The sequence below is a fragment of the Anarrhichthys ocellatus genome, unplaced genomic scaffold (genome assembly GCF_004355925.1).
Source record: "Anarrhichthys ocellatus isolate YVR2014 unplaced genomic scaffold, GSC_Weel_1.0 scaffold50, whole genome shotgun sequence".
In the NCBI taxonomy this organism is placed as follows: domain Eukaryota; kingdom Metazoa; phylum Chordata; class Actinopteri; order Perciformes; family Anarhichadidae; genus Anarrhichthys; species Anarrhichthys ocellatus.
The window spans coordinates 2625407-2641673 of record NW_022280080.1 but is presented as its reverse complement, the minus strand read 5'-3'; the positions used below and the strand labels follow the sequence as shown (position 1 = coordinate 2641673).

At 44.3% G+C, this 16267-nt stretch overlaps 1 protein-coding gene across 2 annotated transcripts in view; it reads left to right on the top strand.

Annotated features, from left to right (window-relative positions):
* LOC116395821 (inactive dipeptidyl peptidase 10-like) overlaps positions 1-16267 on the top strand; it is a 134179-nt gene that overhangs the window by 98797 nt on the left and 19115 nt on the right. For both annotated transcript variants that reach the window (XM_031869969.1, XM_031869968.1), the window contains exons 6-9: positions 6744-6796; positions 7185-7266; positions 12061-12181; positions 13801-13955. In XM_031869969.1, coding sequence (XP_031725829.1) covers positions 6744-6796; positions 7185-7266; positions 12061-12181; positions 13801-13955 — 411 coding nt within the window. The remainder of the gene's footprint in view (positions 1-6743; positions 6797-7184; positions 7267-12060; positions 12182-13800; positions 13956-16267) is intronic.

The window sequence follows — 16267 nt, the reverse complement described above, 5'->3', positions numbered from 1 at the left end:
GTTGGCAACACTGGTACCAGCTAAATATGTCCCCAGCGCAACATTGGACATAACAATGGTTCCTATCACATATAAAACCAAACAAAAATCCATCTTCATAAAAACAAGTTGTACAAATAAAAATATACAAGCATATTAAAGCTATTGCAGATATAAAAACAAACTCAGTTAACTTACCAGAGCTGCTGTTCACTATTTAAAGACAAAGTCCATCCTCCTTTCTTTAATAAAAAGTTTAATCTCACGGTTGTTCAGTACATCCGTGAATTTTTGTTCCAGTAAGAAGTCCTTCTCGATTCATGGACGCCAGTGAAGACAGTCGAGCCTCCCCAGTTGTATTTCTTGAATAGGTTTTAATGCGTTTGAGGGCTGAAAATGTCTGCTCGACAGAGGCAGCAGATATTGGGATTGTCACCACCCAACATGTCACCCTAGCCCACTGACCAATCATGTACTTGTAGGCCAGCTAGCAGGCTCTGGCATGTCAAAGAATATGCCCAACATGTCAAACTAAAGATCTGATAGGTTGCACACTATGACAATCAACAATATCGTCCCCATTCACTTAAACTGCAAAGGGATGCACGTGTGAGTCTGCAGGCCTGGGGCCTCTCTTCTTACCTAGAGACACAGAGGTGAAATCTGATTGGATAAAAGCTCTACTTAAAACAAGCTGCACTGGAAGCAGAGCAACTGAGGAAGACAGGAGCTGTGCAATGAGAAAATAAGATAATGGGAAACATATTTTTATAAATTATAATACATGTAGTGTATTTAAGAAAAATGATTAAATTATAAAATAGCTATAACTTTGTGATTCTATTTAGGCCAGCAGAGAAGGCCTTGCAGGCCCTGACTGCCCACCACTGGTGTAAATGCACCCAAGACAAATAGAATAGAGTAGAATAGAAAAGAATATTTCCAGTTTGCATATGTATATCAAATTCATCTCAATCCAATCATCACTAAAGCATATGTCATGCAAGAGAGCCAATAAAAACAATCAAAGTTGTCATCGTGACATTTAAGGTGTCACAGCTCGTACATTGAGTAACGGGCAAGAAAACATTCCACCTTAAAAGTTGCCGTAGCCTTTGAGCGCCACAGTGAATCCATTTACTCAAAACGTAAAACGGTTAAAAACAACAAGGTTTTGGGTCTTTGCAAACAGATATGACGTATGCGTCTATTTGCATATAGAGATATGCAACGTGGGATCCGATCACAGGTGGTGAGACGCACGATGAGGGGGAGGGGAAGTGAGCAAACGGGCAGGATAGGTTGACCAGGTATATTAGAAGTGGACGTAGTCTGCGACATCACTCATTGTTTTGTGGACCGCCGTTTTGAAGCCTTGAGTTTGGCATTTTGGTCGTCGCCAGCTTGTTTTTTTGCAACCAGATGCGACACGAGAGGGTGGAGCTAAGTACTACCAAACTCTGAATAAGACATTTACAAGCAACGAATATATTACATTTAACTTTAATGAAGTGAAAACACACAGTGAAATTATTAAAAGTTGTAATCATTTCAACGCCGTGGTAGTTGGTAGTGAAATCATGAGGTAGCCCCGCCCTAAAGCGTGGCCTGCTTTTTGGTGTATTTGACTCTAAGGCTACATCCACACTAATACGTTTTCATTTTAAAACAAAAACCACACGGGCGTTTCAGTATCGTTTTCTAAATGATCTACGTCCATACTAGCAAGCCTGAAAACGAATATCACCTAACTATTCACGTACCCTGGGCATTCGGGTGGGTGCCTTTGTAAACAGGAAGTAGATTGGTTGCTTGGATCGTGTTTGATACTTAAGATCTTACTATAAAATCTTCCTGTATAAACTCAAACAGACAAATTTCGTGGAAAGTGTTAGAAGTTTTATTTTTCAGACTTAGTTACAATGCTGCAGCTCTTGCTCTATTTCTCTCTTTCACACATTAAATTTACTTTAAAATCAACACTTACACATAAAGGTTTACTAGAATATGGGTCTATAAATGTGGTCAACACGTCTCTCACTCATTTCCTCTCGGTTTCATTGTTGTCTGTTCTCACTCGTAGCTCTGCTGGTGGCTGAAGTTTCTGGCATACTGGAGAGAAATTCATGTTTTGTTCCTTTATAGTTTGTGTATGTGGACTTCGCAATAGTTGTGCTAAATAAAATAAGCTTTAATAACAAAAGGAAAGTCCTCCGTTTTGTGTCCGTCCTCCTCAAAGCCGCTAACCGTGACTTCAGACGGCCGCTCCATAGGTCTGATAAGGCCGCTCACTAATCACTCCAATAACAGCTGCTTCCTCAGCAAAAATGCAGACTTTAACTGAACAGCTGCTAGTAAAGACAACAAGGTCAGCAACACCTGTAATCAGTTCTCCATGTTGAATTAACCTGGTAGTTGGTCAGTAATCAAGGCTGTTGTTTGTGAATTTCCGGGAAGGGGCACGTGATAGGAGTGTGACAAATCAGGGAAGGACACGTCGTGACTGCTAAGAACCAATCAAGTAGCGAACGCGGGGGTCTACGTCATTGTTTCCAAACTTATGCGTTTACGTCGTCCACACGAAGACGCAACCCCGGAGCTTTCAAACTCCTCCGTTTCCGGTGACCGAAAACTCCGGCGTAGTGTGAACGCTCAGTGTAAACGTAGCAAAACATATGCGTTTTCAAATGGAAACGTAGTAGTGTGGACATGGCCTAAATAGGACCATAATTCAGCACAGATTAGAAAGATTTATTAATCCAGAGTGGGGAAACTCATTTGCTACCAAATCAACTCATACAGACAACAAAAAAACAATAGTTTTCACAGCACCCAACAAACAGAAAACACAGTACAATGAATACACAACACCATAAAAAGCCCTTTGATTAACAGCAGAAAGATGCTACATCTAAAAACCACAAGTGTTCATTCAGAAACCGGACTGCTGCTGGAACTAAAACCTTCTGAGTCGTTTTGTAGAACACTGAGGCATCCTTAGTCGCTCACTGAATGAGCCTCTGAGTCCATTCAAATCACAGTGTAATGAATGACCTTCAAAATACACAACCGTTATAATCTCGGCCCTTGTTCTCTTTTTCTACAGTGACCTCCAGTCTGGGGTAAGGCCAATCACTGTGCCAGCCTTTCTGATCATCTTATTGATCCTGTTTTTATCATCTGAAGTGATGCAGCCACCCCAGCAGAGCGCAGCATAAAAGAGGATGCCAGCTAAGATTCCTTGATAAAAAAAGTGAGAAAGAGGATCATTTTCTCGCAGACTTCTATACAGTCTGACTTCTTTTTAGCAACCAGAGGAGTTGCCCCTTTCAGGCCATTAGAGAGAATGCTGGTTCAAGGCACTTCAGCATCGGCTTCACTTTTCAGACCTGGAGGTTGCTGTCGGTTTTATTACTGCTGTTCAAACGGTATTACTGACACTACAACACAGAGCAGGGAACTTATTTTAAAATATGGTTTAGAAGTGCAGCTTTTGTTTCTTTAACTTGAAAAAATATAAAATAATTTTAAATGTATACTCTTGCCTCCCTGATACCACAGCAGGGAGTTGCTGTGTGGTTATTATCTTCAGTGTAAAATGGGCTGCCGCTTTTGTCAAACACAACACACTGCTCTTCTGTCTGCATTTATTGCGCTTGTTCCAAATGTCACTGCACCCCTCCAAAGTCTGCACAGACTGCCATCTAAAACAAATGTCCATGCACTCACTTGTATATTTGAACATTTCACTCCAGTCCACAGTCTCAACTTTCCAACACCGCTAAGCTTTGTGTTTCCATCATAGATTCTCAGCATTTGTTTCAACAGTCAGACAACGTCACCAGCGTGAGGATGACTCAGATGTGAGGAAAGCATAAAGTACGGGTCAGCCTGTGGTATCTTAATTGAAATGTGGCAAGCACCACCCATGTAGGAAATATTTAAAAGTGCCGCATAACTCCGGTGGTCCGAGAACACAGACACACGCTACAGTCAAACTGCCTGCTGCCTGTTACGCTCTCCGATGTCTCCAAACATCCGCGCCTCTTAGCTTGTCACCCGTCGCTGACAGCTTCATCGAGAAGTCATCACAGAGCTGTCACCTACGAGGGCTGGCTGCTGAGTGATGTTGACGTCTTTTTTTTTTGAGAAGGGAGAAGAAGAGCAGTCAAGTAACAATATAAAATATCATTTTTCCTTCCGACAGGATTATTTTTGTTAATTTGGAAGACCAAATTCGGAGTGAAGGCCAGGTGGCTGGTAGATCCAAGGCAGATTCCATTCTCCGTCAGGGACAATGAATGAATGAATGAATGAATGAATTCTGAAACAACAGCTTTGGGTGGATATTCTCTGGTCATTTCATTGCACACGCAGGGGAAAGTATATAGTATAAGAGAGAAGATGATTGTGTATGTATGTAGCCCTGCAGGATGGAATTTAGCAAGTAATATGTGAATTTAAAGGTCGTTGCAATAGAATCATCTAAGATTAACCATAATGTGAAATTATTTACTTTAAACAAATCAAAATGAAGTTGCTATCCGGTTCATTCCAGCTTCACTTTTCAGACAAGTTTTAGTAAATTAATGGTGATAAATATAGGGAGAGGTCACTTGGGGCTTTGTTGCTTCAACTATGAATTCTTCAATGAACTTGCTTCAGGCACAATTTGGACTCCTCATAATTTACAGTATGTATTCTTGGTATTAGATGTATTTTCTGAGAAAAAAATAAATAAATGTAGTTAGAGTTACAGCAGTCATACCCTACATGCTTTTCACGCTTGTTCGCTGTCTCACAATTTTATAAATGTACAATTATTAGTGTTACAAATTGTTTATGTGTCACAAACTGTTGTGTCGTGGTGTTTTGCCCTGTTTCAGAGCGTTAGTTGTGGGTTATTATTTGTTGTGTTATAAAGTTATAACCATGATTAGGGCTCCCTCTCAATACACTCAACAGAACTAGCTCCGACCGTAGCGGTCTTAGCGGCGAACAATATACTTAGCTGCCTGTTGAAGAGTTACAGCATTTGTTTCGGCTCTGCACCGGTATGACGGTGTGTGAAAATTTTATATCATACGTGAAATTAAAACCGGTATACCGCCCAGCACTACCTGAGTCCAGCTGGCTACTTCATGATATTTTTCATTCTAATTAAATTGTTTTGATTAACAGGTTGCGATTTGCTATTTTTGTAGATTTTACAACCATACTTAGCTTCAAAACAATGTGAGCATGATGATAGAGACACGTTTCCGTCTGTCCGTAGCACATGATCCATGTCAACATGTCTGCATGTGTCCGTCTGTCCGTAGCACATGCTCCATGTCAACGTGTCTGCACGTGTCCGTCTGTCCGTACCACATGCTCCATGTCAACGTGTCTGCACGTGTCCGTCTGTCCGTAGCACATGCTCCATGTCAACGTGTCTGCACGTGTCCGTCTGTCCGTAGCACATGCTCCATGTCAACGTGTCTGCACGTGTCCGTCTGTCCGTACCACATGCTCCATGTCAACGTGTCTGAGAGGATGCATCCTGCAGAGTTAAAGATTGATGAGGGGACTTTCTCATTAGACTACTTAAGAAAAGACAGCAACTTGACGGTTGCGCGGGAAATAGCTCTGCATTTCCATATAGACCACACAGACGTTTAGTTGTGAACATACACACATACATTTGCTGATGCATTTGGACACATCCTCAGTGATGTTCCTGGAATCATCGAGTGTTTCGGGTGTTTCAACATCATGCACCCTCCTCCAGGTGACCCAGCCGAGGCTGATTAGACCCCAGCTTGTGTCCAGATGGCTAGCTACTCTGGCTCCTTGGCTCTCCTCTTTTGAGCCACGGCCATCTTGAGGCCCTCTCTGCCGCTTCAGTGGTAGTGCGGATGGCTCTCCTCTTCCTCTCTCCCACGATACCAAACATTGTCATCTCACACTTCAAAATGTATATTTTACCAGTGAGAAATCATGCAAACTAATGTCAGTTGTTTTAAAATATAAAATATATTGAAATGGAACTTACTGCAGAAATATATATATGAATATATTTTTTTCCACATCATTTATTTTGTCACGTTTGGTTTTTCTTTCAACATGAATTTTCATTCTTTCATCATTACTGCCCATAGGTGTGAAGTATATAAGAAAAAGGAATAAAGTGTCAACATGATCAAATATTTTTTCTATTTTCTTCAGATCATTGGACAAACATGAGCAATATGTGACTCAAAGCCATGATAGACAATTATTGTATGGCAAAATGTCAGGTTTTAGTGGCAGATGCAAGGGGCAGAGGTCAACCATAATGAGATCCAATCACTGTGTGAAATGCAGCACTCTCACTCTTAGCTTTTATGTCATTTTAACAGCAGGGCACAGTAGAGCATTCTTCCCCCTTCACTCTTACTTCCTCTAAAATCAAAATCCGTGCTGTGTTATTGTTATAACTGTCCAATTAAATACAGAGAGCCTCATTCTGCACAAGTACAGAGCGGCGATGTGGGAAAAAGAAGTGAAAAGAACACAAAGCTGGTTGAGGAAAAGCTGGTGTGCCAAAAAACACCATCACAAAGAACATGATCACAAAATGCTCTCAGAATGTTTTTTTGTATTATTTTGAGAGAATATCTATTCTGGTGACTAATCTACTTTATTAGTCATCATTATCCAAAGTATTTCCTCTCATTAATGAGGATGTACAAAGGTCAGATCATGGGAATGTTGAAAATGTTTTTCTTGTCATTGGGTTTTAGATCTTCCAGCACTCTTTCTTGGCCTCGTACCTGATCTACAACCTGTATACAAGGTGAGCAAACAGAGAGTTACAGCTTATCAACACACAGCTGGCATGGTAATATTACTTCCTTTTCATTTCTCGGTCATACATCAGTGACACACAAGCTACAGTTAACATGTCTTCGTATTATCTTTTATTTGAAGTCACATAACGACAAAGTGTTCTGACGAGATCAATAACAGTCGAGAAAAATAAATCCCTTTTGATGAGTCTGTGTAGACTTCAGTTCATGTTTTTAATCACTTAAGATGACACACATCATTCGCCTCAACATTATTTGAGCCTTTGGAATCTGTAAATTTGCAGTGTTTGTATCTGGACTTTAAGAACGTATGTGGATCTGTGCTGGTCTGCTGTGTAATACTGTCATTTGTCATTTGATCCGTTCTTTCATCAGAGAGGTGCGGGAGCTGAACCCTCCGGAGGTGTCCGATTCAGTCCTCCAGTTTGCCTCGTGGGGCGTTCACGGCCAGCAGCTGGTGAGTTTACGGGCCGAACAACGGCAACTCAGTCTAAAAGCAATGACGCTCCCATCATTCACTTAATCACACATTTAATACTGGAGCAAAGATAGTTCAAAGGAATTAGATATTTGTAATAAAACATTTTCACTTGATTACCCAAGCAAGTCCATAAACAACAACATAATAACCTCAATGCATCTCAACACCTACTGAGTTCTAATTTATTTCCAACAAGGAAATCCAAAGTGCAGATCTGCGTCTCTTCCCAAACAGATGCAAGTACAGTTCATACTGACCCACAATCCTCCTTGTCTCAAAAAGTATAATGTGTGACATATTCATATAAGAACTCACTCAGCGCTAAATATCAGTAAGCATGCATTGTACAGCTGCAGTCTAAATGGGAATGCATAAATTATCCAGGAAAATGCTTGACTAATATGAAATGTGAACTAATAGCTGAAGCGTTTAAGGATCTTTAGGGATATTTAGCCCCATTATTCATTTAAGAGCTTGGGTGTTTAGTCTCAGCACCATTGTGGAGCTGAAACGATTAGCTGACTCGTCGATTAGACGATGGGCAGAAATGTAATCAGCAACTATTTTGATTCATGTCATTTGTCATTTTCAAGCAAAAATGTCAATATTGTAGGGGACAGAAAAGACCAAATTCACGGGCCCCTTTAAGGAAAGGGGCGTAACCCTGGTGACAGGGGGGGTTAAAGGGTGGCAGGAAATGAAAGAGTGTGATGTGTGTATGGATGGAAATAAAGGTGCAGCCAAAGGGAATACTCGCCTCATCGTTTGTTTCCACGCTCCTACATTGGTGACCCTGACTCTCCTGGATGTTTCCAGAAGAGAAGATGACGATGCACGCAGTTTCGCTGAAACTGCCAGAGTTTTGGGAGATGCAAGTGGCGGTGTGGTTTGCTCAAACTGATGCACAGTTCGCCCTCAGAGAAATTACAGCGGACATGACAAAATATTATTATGTCGTGGCAGCTCTCGGCAGTTCAACAGCAGGCAGAGTGGTAAGCATCCTTGAAAATCCTCCAGAGAGGGACAAGTACGATACATTGAAAGACCATCTGTTGAACATTTTCAGGCTTTCGGACTCTGAGCGGGCTCGCCGGTTGCTTTCTCTGAATGGCCTCGGCGACAGCAAGCCGTCGGAGCTAATGGACAAAATGTTAGCTCTGCTAGGAAAACACGAGCCGGAGTTTATGTTTACGGAACTTTTTCTGCAGCAGCTCCCGCTGCAGGTGCGGGCCGCTTTGGCCATCGGCAGGGCCTAGATCCGGCAAAGCTCACCATTGCCAAGACAGTTTGAAAACATGGAGTGCCTAGGCATCATTCGCCGCTCCTACAGCCCGTGGGCTTCACCCCTGCACATGGCCCCGAAGCCTGGGGGCGGGTGGTGCCCGTGTTTTCGAAAGTGGACCTGGTATGAGGTTACCATCAAGTGCCCGTTCACATTGGACATTCCCAAGACTGCGCTGATCACTCCATTCTGCCTGTTTGAGTTCTTGAGGATGTCATTTGGCCTAAAAAATGCAGCGCAGACATTCCAGCGGCTAATGGACACGGTGCTGAGGGACCTGCCTTTCCTGTTTGTCTACCTGGATGACATCCTGGTGGCCAGTTCGTCAGGAGCGGAGCATATGTCTCACCTCCGGACTCTGTTTGAGCGACTCAGCCAGCACGGGTTGATCATCAACCCGGCTAAGTGCCAGTTTGGGTTGACCACCATTGACTTTCTGGGACACCACATCACAAAGGACGGGGCGGTTCCCCTTCCGTCGAAGGTGGAGGCAGTGACTAACTTTACACGCCCACTCACAGTGAGGGCCCTGCAGGAGTTTTTAGGCATGGTGAACTTTTACCATCGCTTTATTCCTCGAGCAGCGCAAGTGATGCGCCCCTGTACGAAGCCCTGAAGGGCAAGGCCATCAAACAGGCTGTGGACTGGTCCGAAGAGAGGGAACTTGCGTTTGTTGATGCTAAAACAGCTCTGGTAAACGCGACAATGCTGGCACACCTGTCACCTGAGGCTCAGATTGCCATCACCACGGACGCTTCGGACTACGCAGTGGGCGCTGTGCACGAGCAGTGGGTGAAAGGGGCGTGGCAACCGCTGGCTTTCTTCAGCCGACAGTTGCGGCCTAATGAGCGGAAGTACAGCACTTTCGATCGGGAGCTCCTCGGCCTCTTTCTGGCCATTCGGCATTTTCGGTTCCTGCTGGAGGCTCGGCCGTTCACGGCATTTGTGGATCACAAGCCACTGATGTTTGCCATGAGTAAGGGCACCGAACCATGGTCCGCACGGCAGCAGCGCCAGCTCTCCTTCATATCAGAGTTTACCACGGATCTACAGCATGTAGCGGGCAAGGAAAACCTGGTCGCAGACTGTCTCTCCAGGGCCGTCACCGGGGCTGTCCAGTTAGGATTGGACTATAACAAGATGGCAGAGGATCAAGTTACAGACCCGGGCGTCCAGGAGTTGAGGACGGCAGTTACGAGACTGCAGTTGGAGGAGGTCCCGTTTGGTGAAACTGGCGCTACGCTCCTGTGTGACGTCTCCACAGGCCAGCCACGGCCGGTTGTTCCCGACGTATGGAGACAACAGGTTTTTAATGCTATTCATGGACTGTCACACCCTGGCAAGAGGGTGTCTCAGAAGTTGGTGTCAGCAAAGTTCGTCTGGCACCGGCTGAAAAAGGATATACGGAGGTGGGCCGGGACTTGTGTGGTGTGCCAGCGCTCCAAGGTGCACCGTCACATAAAGACCCCTTTAGCACAGTTCTCGGTTCCAGAAAGGAGGTTCGATCACGTGAATGTGGACTTGGTAGGACCGTTACCCCCATTTCGTGGTTTCACACATCTCCTCACCATGGTAGACCGAACCACTTGTTGGCCAGAAGCTGTCCCGTTGTCATCGACAACGTCGGATGAGGTGGTTCGGGCGTTTATTCAGGCTTGGGTTGCCAGGTTCGGAGCCCCAGCTGACATTTCCTCGGACCGAGGCCCACAGTTTACATCAGAGCTGTGGGATGCAGTTGCAGGAAGCCTAAGGGTGAAGCTCCATCGCACTACCGCCTACCACCCGCAGGCTAATGGTTTATGCGAGCGGTTCCACCGGGCGATGAAAGCTGCTCTCCCGGCCAGCCTCAAAGACAGCAATTGGGTGGACAGACTTCCGTGGGTCATGTTGGGGCTTAGGACAGCCCCCAGGGACGATCTGCAGGCTTCATCGGCTGAGCTGGTTTATGGACAGCCACTGCGGGTCCCGGGGGAGTTTTTCCCCAAAGTCACAGACCCTTGGTCTGCAACCCAGCAGCGGGAAACGCTTCTGGAAAAAGCCAGGCTGTTCAAACCGGTGCCCACATCGCAGCACGGCCTCCCACAGTCATACATCTAGTCCAGCCTCAAGTCAGCAAAGTATATGTTCGTTTGCCAGGACGGCCACCGTGGACCCTTTCAACCCCCTTACGTCGGGCCATTTCGGGTGCTGGAGACCGGAGACAAAACCTGCAAGGTCGACATGGGCGGCAGGCTGGAATACGTGTCGGTTGACCGCCTTAAACCAGCACATCTGGACCTGGACCAACCGGTAAGGTTGGCTGAACCCCCACGGCGGAGGCGGCCTCGGGCCCTCCCACTGCAACACGACAGGACCCGGAAGGTTCCTTCAACGGTAGTCCTGCCTCCCACCCCAGAGACACGGAGTCGGGCTGGTTGGTTGATTCGGGCCCCGAGACATTAATGGTTTTGGGACTAACCTCTGGAGTTGGTGAATTCTGGGGGGGCGCATGTAGGGGACAGAAAAGACCGAATTCACGGGGCCCCTCAAGGGGCGTAACCCTGGTGACAGGGGGGGTTAAAGGGTGGCAGGAAATGAATGAGTGTGATATGTGTATGGATGGAAATAAATGGCCACAAGGTGATAGGCAAAGGGAATACTCGCCTCATCGTTTGTTTCCACGCTCCTACAATATTCAATATTTTATATCTTTGTGTTTTGGACTGTTTGTTGGACAAACAAGCAAATATCTAAATAGGTGTGTGTAATTTGTTGTTTTATTGACCAGCCAATGAATCCAATTATTGAGAAAATAATAAGCTGATTGAAAAAACCTTGCTGCATGCAGAAAGGTGAAAAGGATGTCTTATTTAATACCGTGTGACATATAATTAATTGCACTCATAGAATCCTACCTGCTCTGAGGTAAAGACTCGTCAAATTCTATTTTTGACTCGAGAGGAAACACAAACGCCCTCAAAACCCAACCAGTAACAGTTAGGCTAATCGAGCTGTTGCTGGAAGACATCTTGTTTTGCCACCAAAGCTCCAAATGCCTCCACCGTGTAGGGCATTATGCACAGAATAATCACTCCATTATTCTCTCCAGAGCAGACAGGGAAAGTAATTAACCATTTGATAGCGTATTTATCTGGTTTCCTCAGTGTTTCTACCTGCCCTCGGTTGGAACCTGAAGCCCTGCTGCGGTGCGTCACACGCTAATGACAAAGTTTCATTACTCAGCAGCTCTCCTGCATATTTGTCTGTGTTATCACTGGAGATGATACACTCAGCAAATGTGGGATCGGTTCACTTGGTTGTATTTTCGTTCTGCAGAGATGCTCTGTCTCCTCGGTCCTAAAAGCGGCAGTTTCATCTGCGTAGCATTTTTTCCATACAATTATGTACGATAAGGCGCATGGATAAGTTTCATACACTATAATGCAGTACTTATCACAGCTTGTGTTTTCAAATTCAAAATATATATAAATTGTCTCCTTGTCTCACAGATATATATATTTGAAAACAACATTTACTACCAAACGGATGTTCAGAGCAGCTCGTGGAGGCTCACGTCTTCTGGACAGGAGGGAGTCATCTTCAACGGCATCACGGACTGGCTGTATGAGGGTAAGAGAGAGAGCACTGAGCCATAAATCCATCCATCCATCCATTTTCCTCCGCTTATCCGGGGTCGGGTCGCGGTGGCAGCAGGCCAAGCAGGCTGACCCAGACCTCCCTCTCACCAGCAACATGTTCCAGCTCATTCTGGGGGATCCCGAGGCGTTCCCAGGCCAGCTGGGAGATGTAATCTCTCCAGCGTGTTCTGGGTCTTCCCCGGGGTCTCTTCCCAGTTGAACGTGCCTGGAAAACCTCCAGTGGGAGGCGTCCAGGAGGCATCCTAATTAGATGCCCGAACCACCTCAGCTGACTCCTTTCGACGCGAAGGAGTAGCGGCTCTACTCCAAGCTCCCTCCTGATGACCGAGCTCCTTACCCTATCTCTAAGGCTGAGCCCAGCCACCCTACGGAGGAAGCTCATTTCGGCCACTTGTAGCCACGACCTTGTCCTTTCGGTCACGACCCAGAGTTCGTGACCATAGGTGAGGGTAGGAACGTAGACCGAGTGGTAAATTGAGAGCTTTGCCTTCCGGTTCAGCTCCCTCTTCACCAAGACGGTCCGGTGCAGCGCCTGCTTTACTGCTGCAGCTGGAGCAGGAGTTTAAGTATCTCGGGGTCTGAGTCATAAAAGCCTGCCGAAATAACTAACTGGAAGGACAGATAGAAGAATTCAGATGCTACCTCCAGAATCTGGCACTTTGGACTCAGAATAGGAAAAGAACAATGATGATGTATGTAAGTGTGTGCACGCCGTTTGGCAACGGAAGTACGACGGAGTGTAATAGCTTGTCAAGCTAATTGAGGCCATTAACTAGCAAATAATGCAAATGCAACCTAAATAAAGTGACTTGCAAGACTTCTGGACGCTACAAACAGTCCAGAGGTAGTCAACACGTTGAATAGCTTGCAGCCATAGGCTTGCACCGCAGGTTCACTGGTGACTCTCAGACCAATGTGTCTGTGGTCACTCGTGGTGACAGCAGCTGTTAAAAAAACCATAACAGAACATGCAGGTATCAGTTTTAAATACATACTTATCTGTGTTTATCATCCATGCCAACTATTTATGTAGGTTTCTACGAGCAACTCGAGGCACACTCGGCTGAAAGTTACCAGTTAACTCGCTCACTCGCTAAACTGAAACACCTGTCGATCTGAAACGGTTGTGATCCTGTCTGTACTCTGTAGAACTTAAGTTGGCTGTTGGAATATTGATTCTGACAACCAAACATGCACCAACCAGTGGGATTAAACTCTTTGTCAACAAAGAAAGGAGGATGGAGTTTGTCTTTAATTGAACAGCATTTGGTAAGTCAACTGCGTTTGTTTTTTTACATCTAATATCTGAATGGCCCTCGAGTGTGTAGCAGAATGCGTGTTGCTGCAGGTCTGCTGGATTGATTTGTTGCTCTGTTGTCATTTTGTATCTTTTTTGGTTGTTGGTGTGCCGCGGGATCTTTTTAATGTAAAAAATGTACCGCGGGTCAGAAAAGGTTGAAAAACACTGATACAGAATAACTTGAGATTAAAAAGAGCAGCACAGACTAACTTTGGCGATCAATAAGCAGTAGGACTGAGCCCCTCTCTCCTGGCTCAGAGGGTCTGATCTGTCTTCTCTTGGTGTTCCAGAGGAGGTGTTGCACACGCAAGTGGCCCACTGGTGGTCACCTGACAGCTCCAGACTGGCCTATCTCACCATCAACGATTCCCTGGTTCCCAACATGCTCCTGCCCTGGCTGACAGGCTCTCTGTACCCCAGGGGGAAGGAGTACCCTTACCCAAAGGTAACACTTAGAGTACTAGAAGTCTAATCTATTTCCAGAGTTTAAATTAACTTTCAATTTAAGTGGGTTATAACATTGCTGCATTGATTTCGGGTATTGACTTGTTGTCAGTACAGAATTGATGCGGATTATTCCAGTTAAAGGTTCGCTGTATCAGGAGAGCAGCACCAGAACATCCTTTAGCTCACTTGATACCGTTGGTGCACGTTTTTCAATGGCCCGCCATGAATGTTTAAAAGTAAATTTGAATATCGCATGAGCATATTTCTAATAAATTACACATTGCATGTCCTAGTTTGAAAACTAGATTTTGACTTCATTAAGTAAAATCATTTTAACTTCTTGCCACAGAAACCAATATTTTACCATTCTCCTTTTTCTGTTTGTTAACCTCAACACTAGATCTACAGATATACATATATATACATCACACATTCACATTTGCGTCGTAATCCTCTTGTGGATGCTGAGGCCATGAACAGAAAATTTCTTTTTGGCAATTTTATGCCTGTTTTAACTTTACTTTTGCACATATTTACACATAACATCATATTAGAGTAATAACGTATTGAATTAATTTAACTTAATTTAAAAGCAGTACATATCATTTTCTTTTGTTATTTGTGGGCACACCAATAATACTGTTTCGTAGTGTTGCATAGTTATTTTGATCGAAAATACATTTTCTGTGGCACATGGAGTTTTCTGGTGTAGAAATACTGATCTTCTTACAGAGTAACTTGTGGAAAACTACAGAGTCACTATTGTGTTCTGTATATGGCCATCCATGCTATATACTGCACACTTGAGTCCACTATAACCTGCAACTCAATTGTAACAAAGCAGCTCTATGAATAATACAGCTGCAGGATCGCCGCTTTAGCTTACCCATAAAGGTTAGTGAATCCTCTTCTTGTTTAATTCATGTTACAGTGGCTTTGCTTCCTTTGAAGAGAGATGTCTGCAGGGATCTGTGGCACTGGGAGGGATAGGAATGTGATATGCTTCAGTGAGGCACGCTAACACACCTTCCTTTGAAGCGCACGTTCAGCGTACCAAATGCCTCTCAGACGGTAGAAGGGTTGTGGAAAATGGGTGGAGTGCGGGTCATAAGGGGAAGGACAGCCTCAGTTGTTGGTTAGGATTAATTGATGGGAGGAGGGGCTTAGAATAGGAAGTCATCTAATTAATGAAGCACTGCACTTAATGTTCACCTCCCCAACACAGTGTGAAAATTTGTATGTGCACACACACACACACACACACACACACACAGTGAGTCTTTTGCTTGAATCCTTGAGTGGGGTCAACGTTATGACATCATGGGATTAAATGAAGCAGAGATTTAATTGCCTTCTGCTTCCTTTTATCTATGAGAACACGGATGGTGTGTAGCAGTCTGACGGTCATACTTCTGCTTCAGTCACTGGGGGATACATTTGTGTGGGTATCTCTCAGTGAGTCAATAAAAAGTAAAAGTACCCGGGGGAGTATTCTTCATGGGTATAATGTGTCTGAACTTAAAGAAATACCTCATTACTGTTAGAATGACTGTAGTATCCACATTCTAGAGCCCTGCAAAAACTCCATAAACTGGTTTATGGCCAAATACCTGCAAAGCTAATGACATTTCCAACAGCCTCAGCTGTACTTTGGGTTTAGCGCTAATGAGCTAATCTAAGCATGCTATCACCTAAACCAAGATGGTAAACATGGTAGACATGACTTCTTGAACAGCAGCATGTAAGCATGTTGCCGTTAGCATTTAGCTCAAAGCTCTGCTTTGTTTAAGTACTATATATCATGCCAGCAGTGCAGTGAGGTTATACTTAGACAAAGCTTTGCGTTAAATGCAAAAGACAACATGGTAACATGCTGCTGTTTAAGAAGTCATGTCTACCATGTTTACCATCTTGGTTTAGGTGTTAGCATGCTTAGATTGGCTAATTAGCGCTCAACCGAAATTACAGCTGAGGCTGATGAAAATGTCATAAGTTTTGCTAAACCACAATATTGACAGTGATATTTTGACCTGAAGATGATGCCAGATAAGAGGTTCAGAGAACAAAAGTTATTGCAATCTATTTTCACAAGGCACAAGGTCTGTAGCAGATTTCATAGCAATCCATCAGACATCAGCTGACCACCAACCGACCAACCAAACAACTGACTAACTGATATATAAGCCCTTTTTACAGCAGCCATTTTTACATGCCATTGCAGATTAAACACAGGTGTAATAAATAACATTAATTACGGCCCCGTTCCATTTAGGTGGGTCAAAGCTCTGGTATTTTGCATTTAGTATGTGT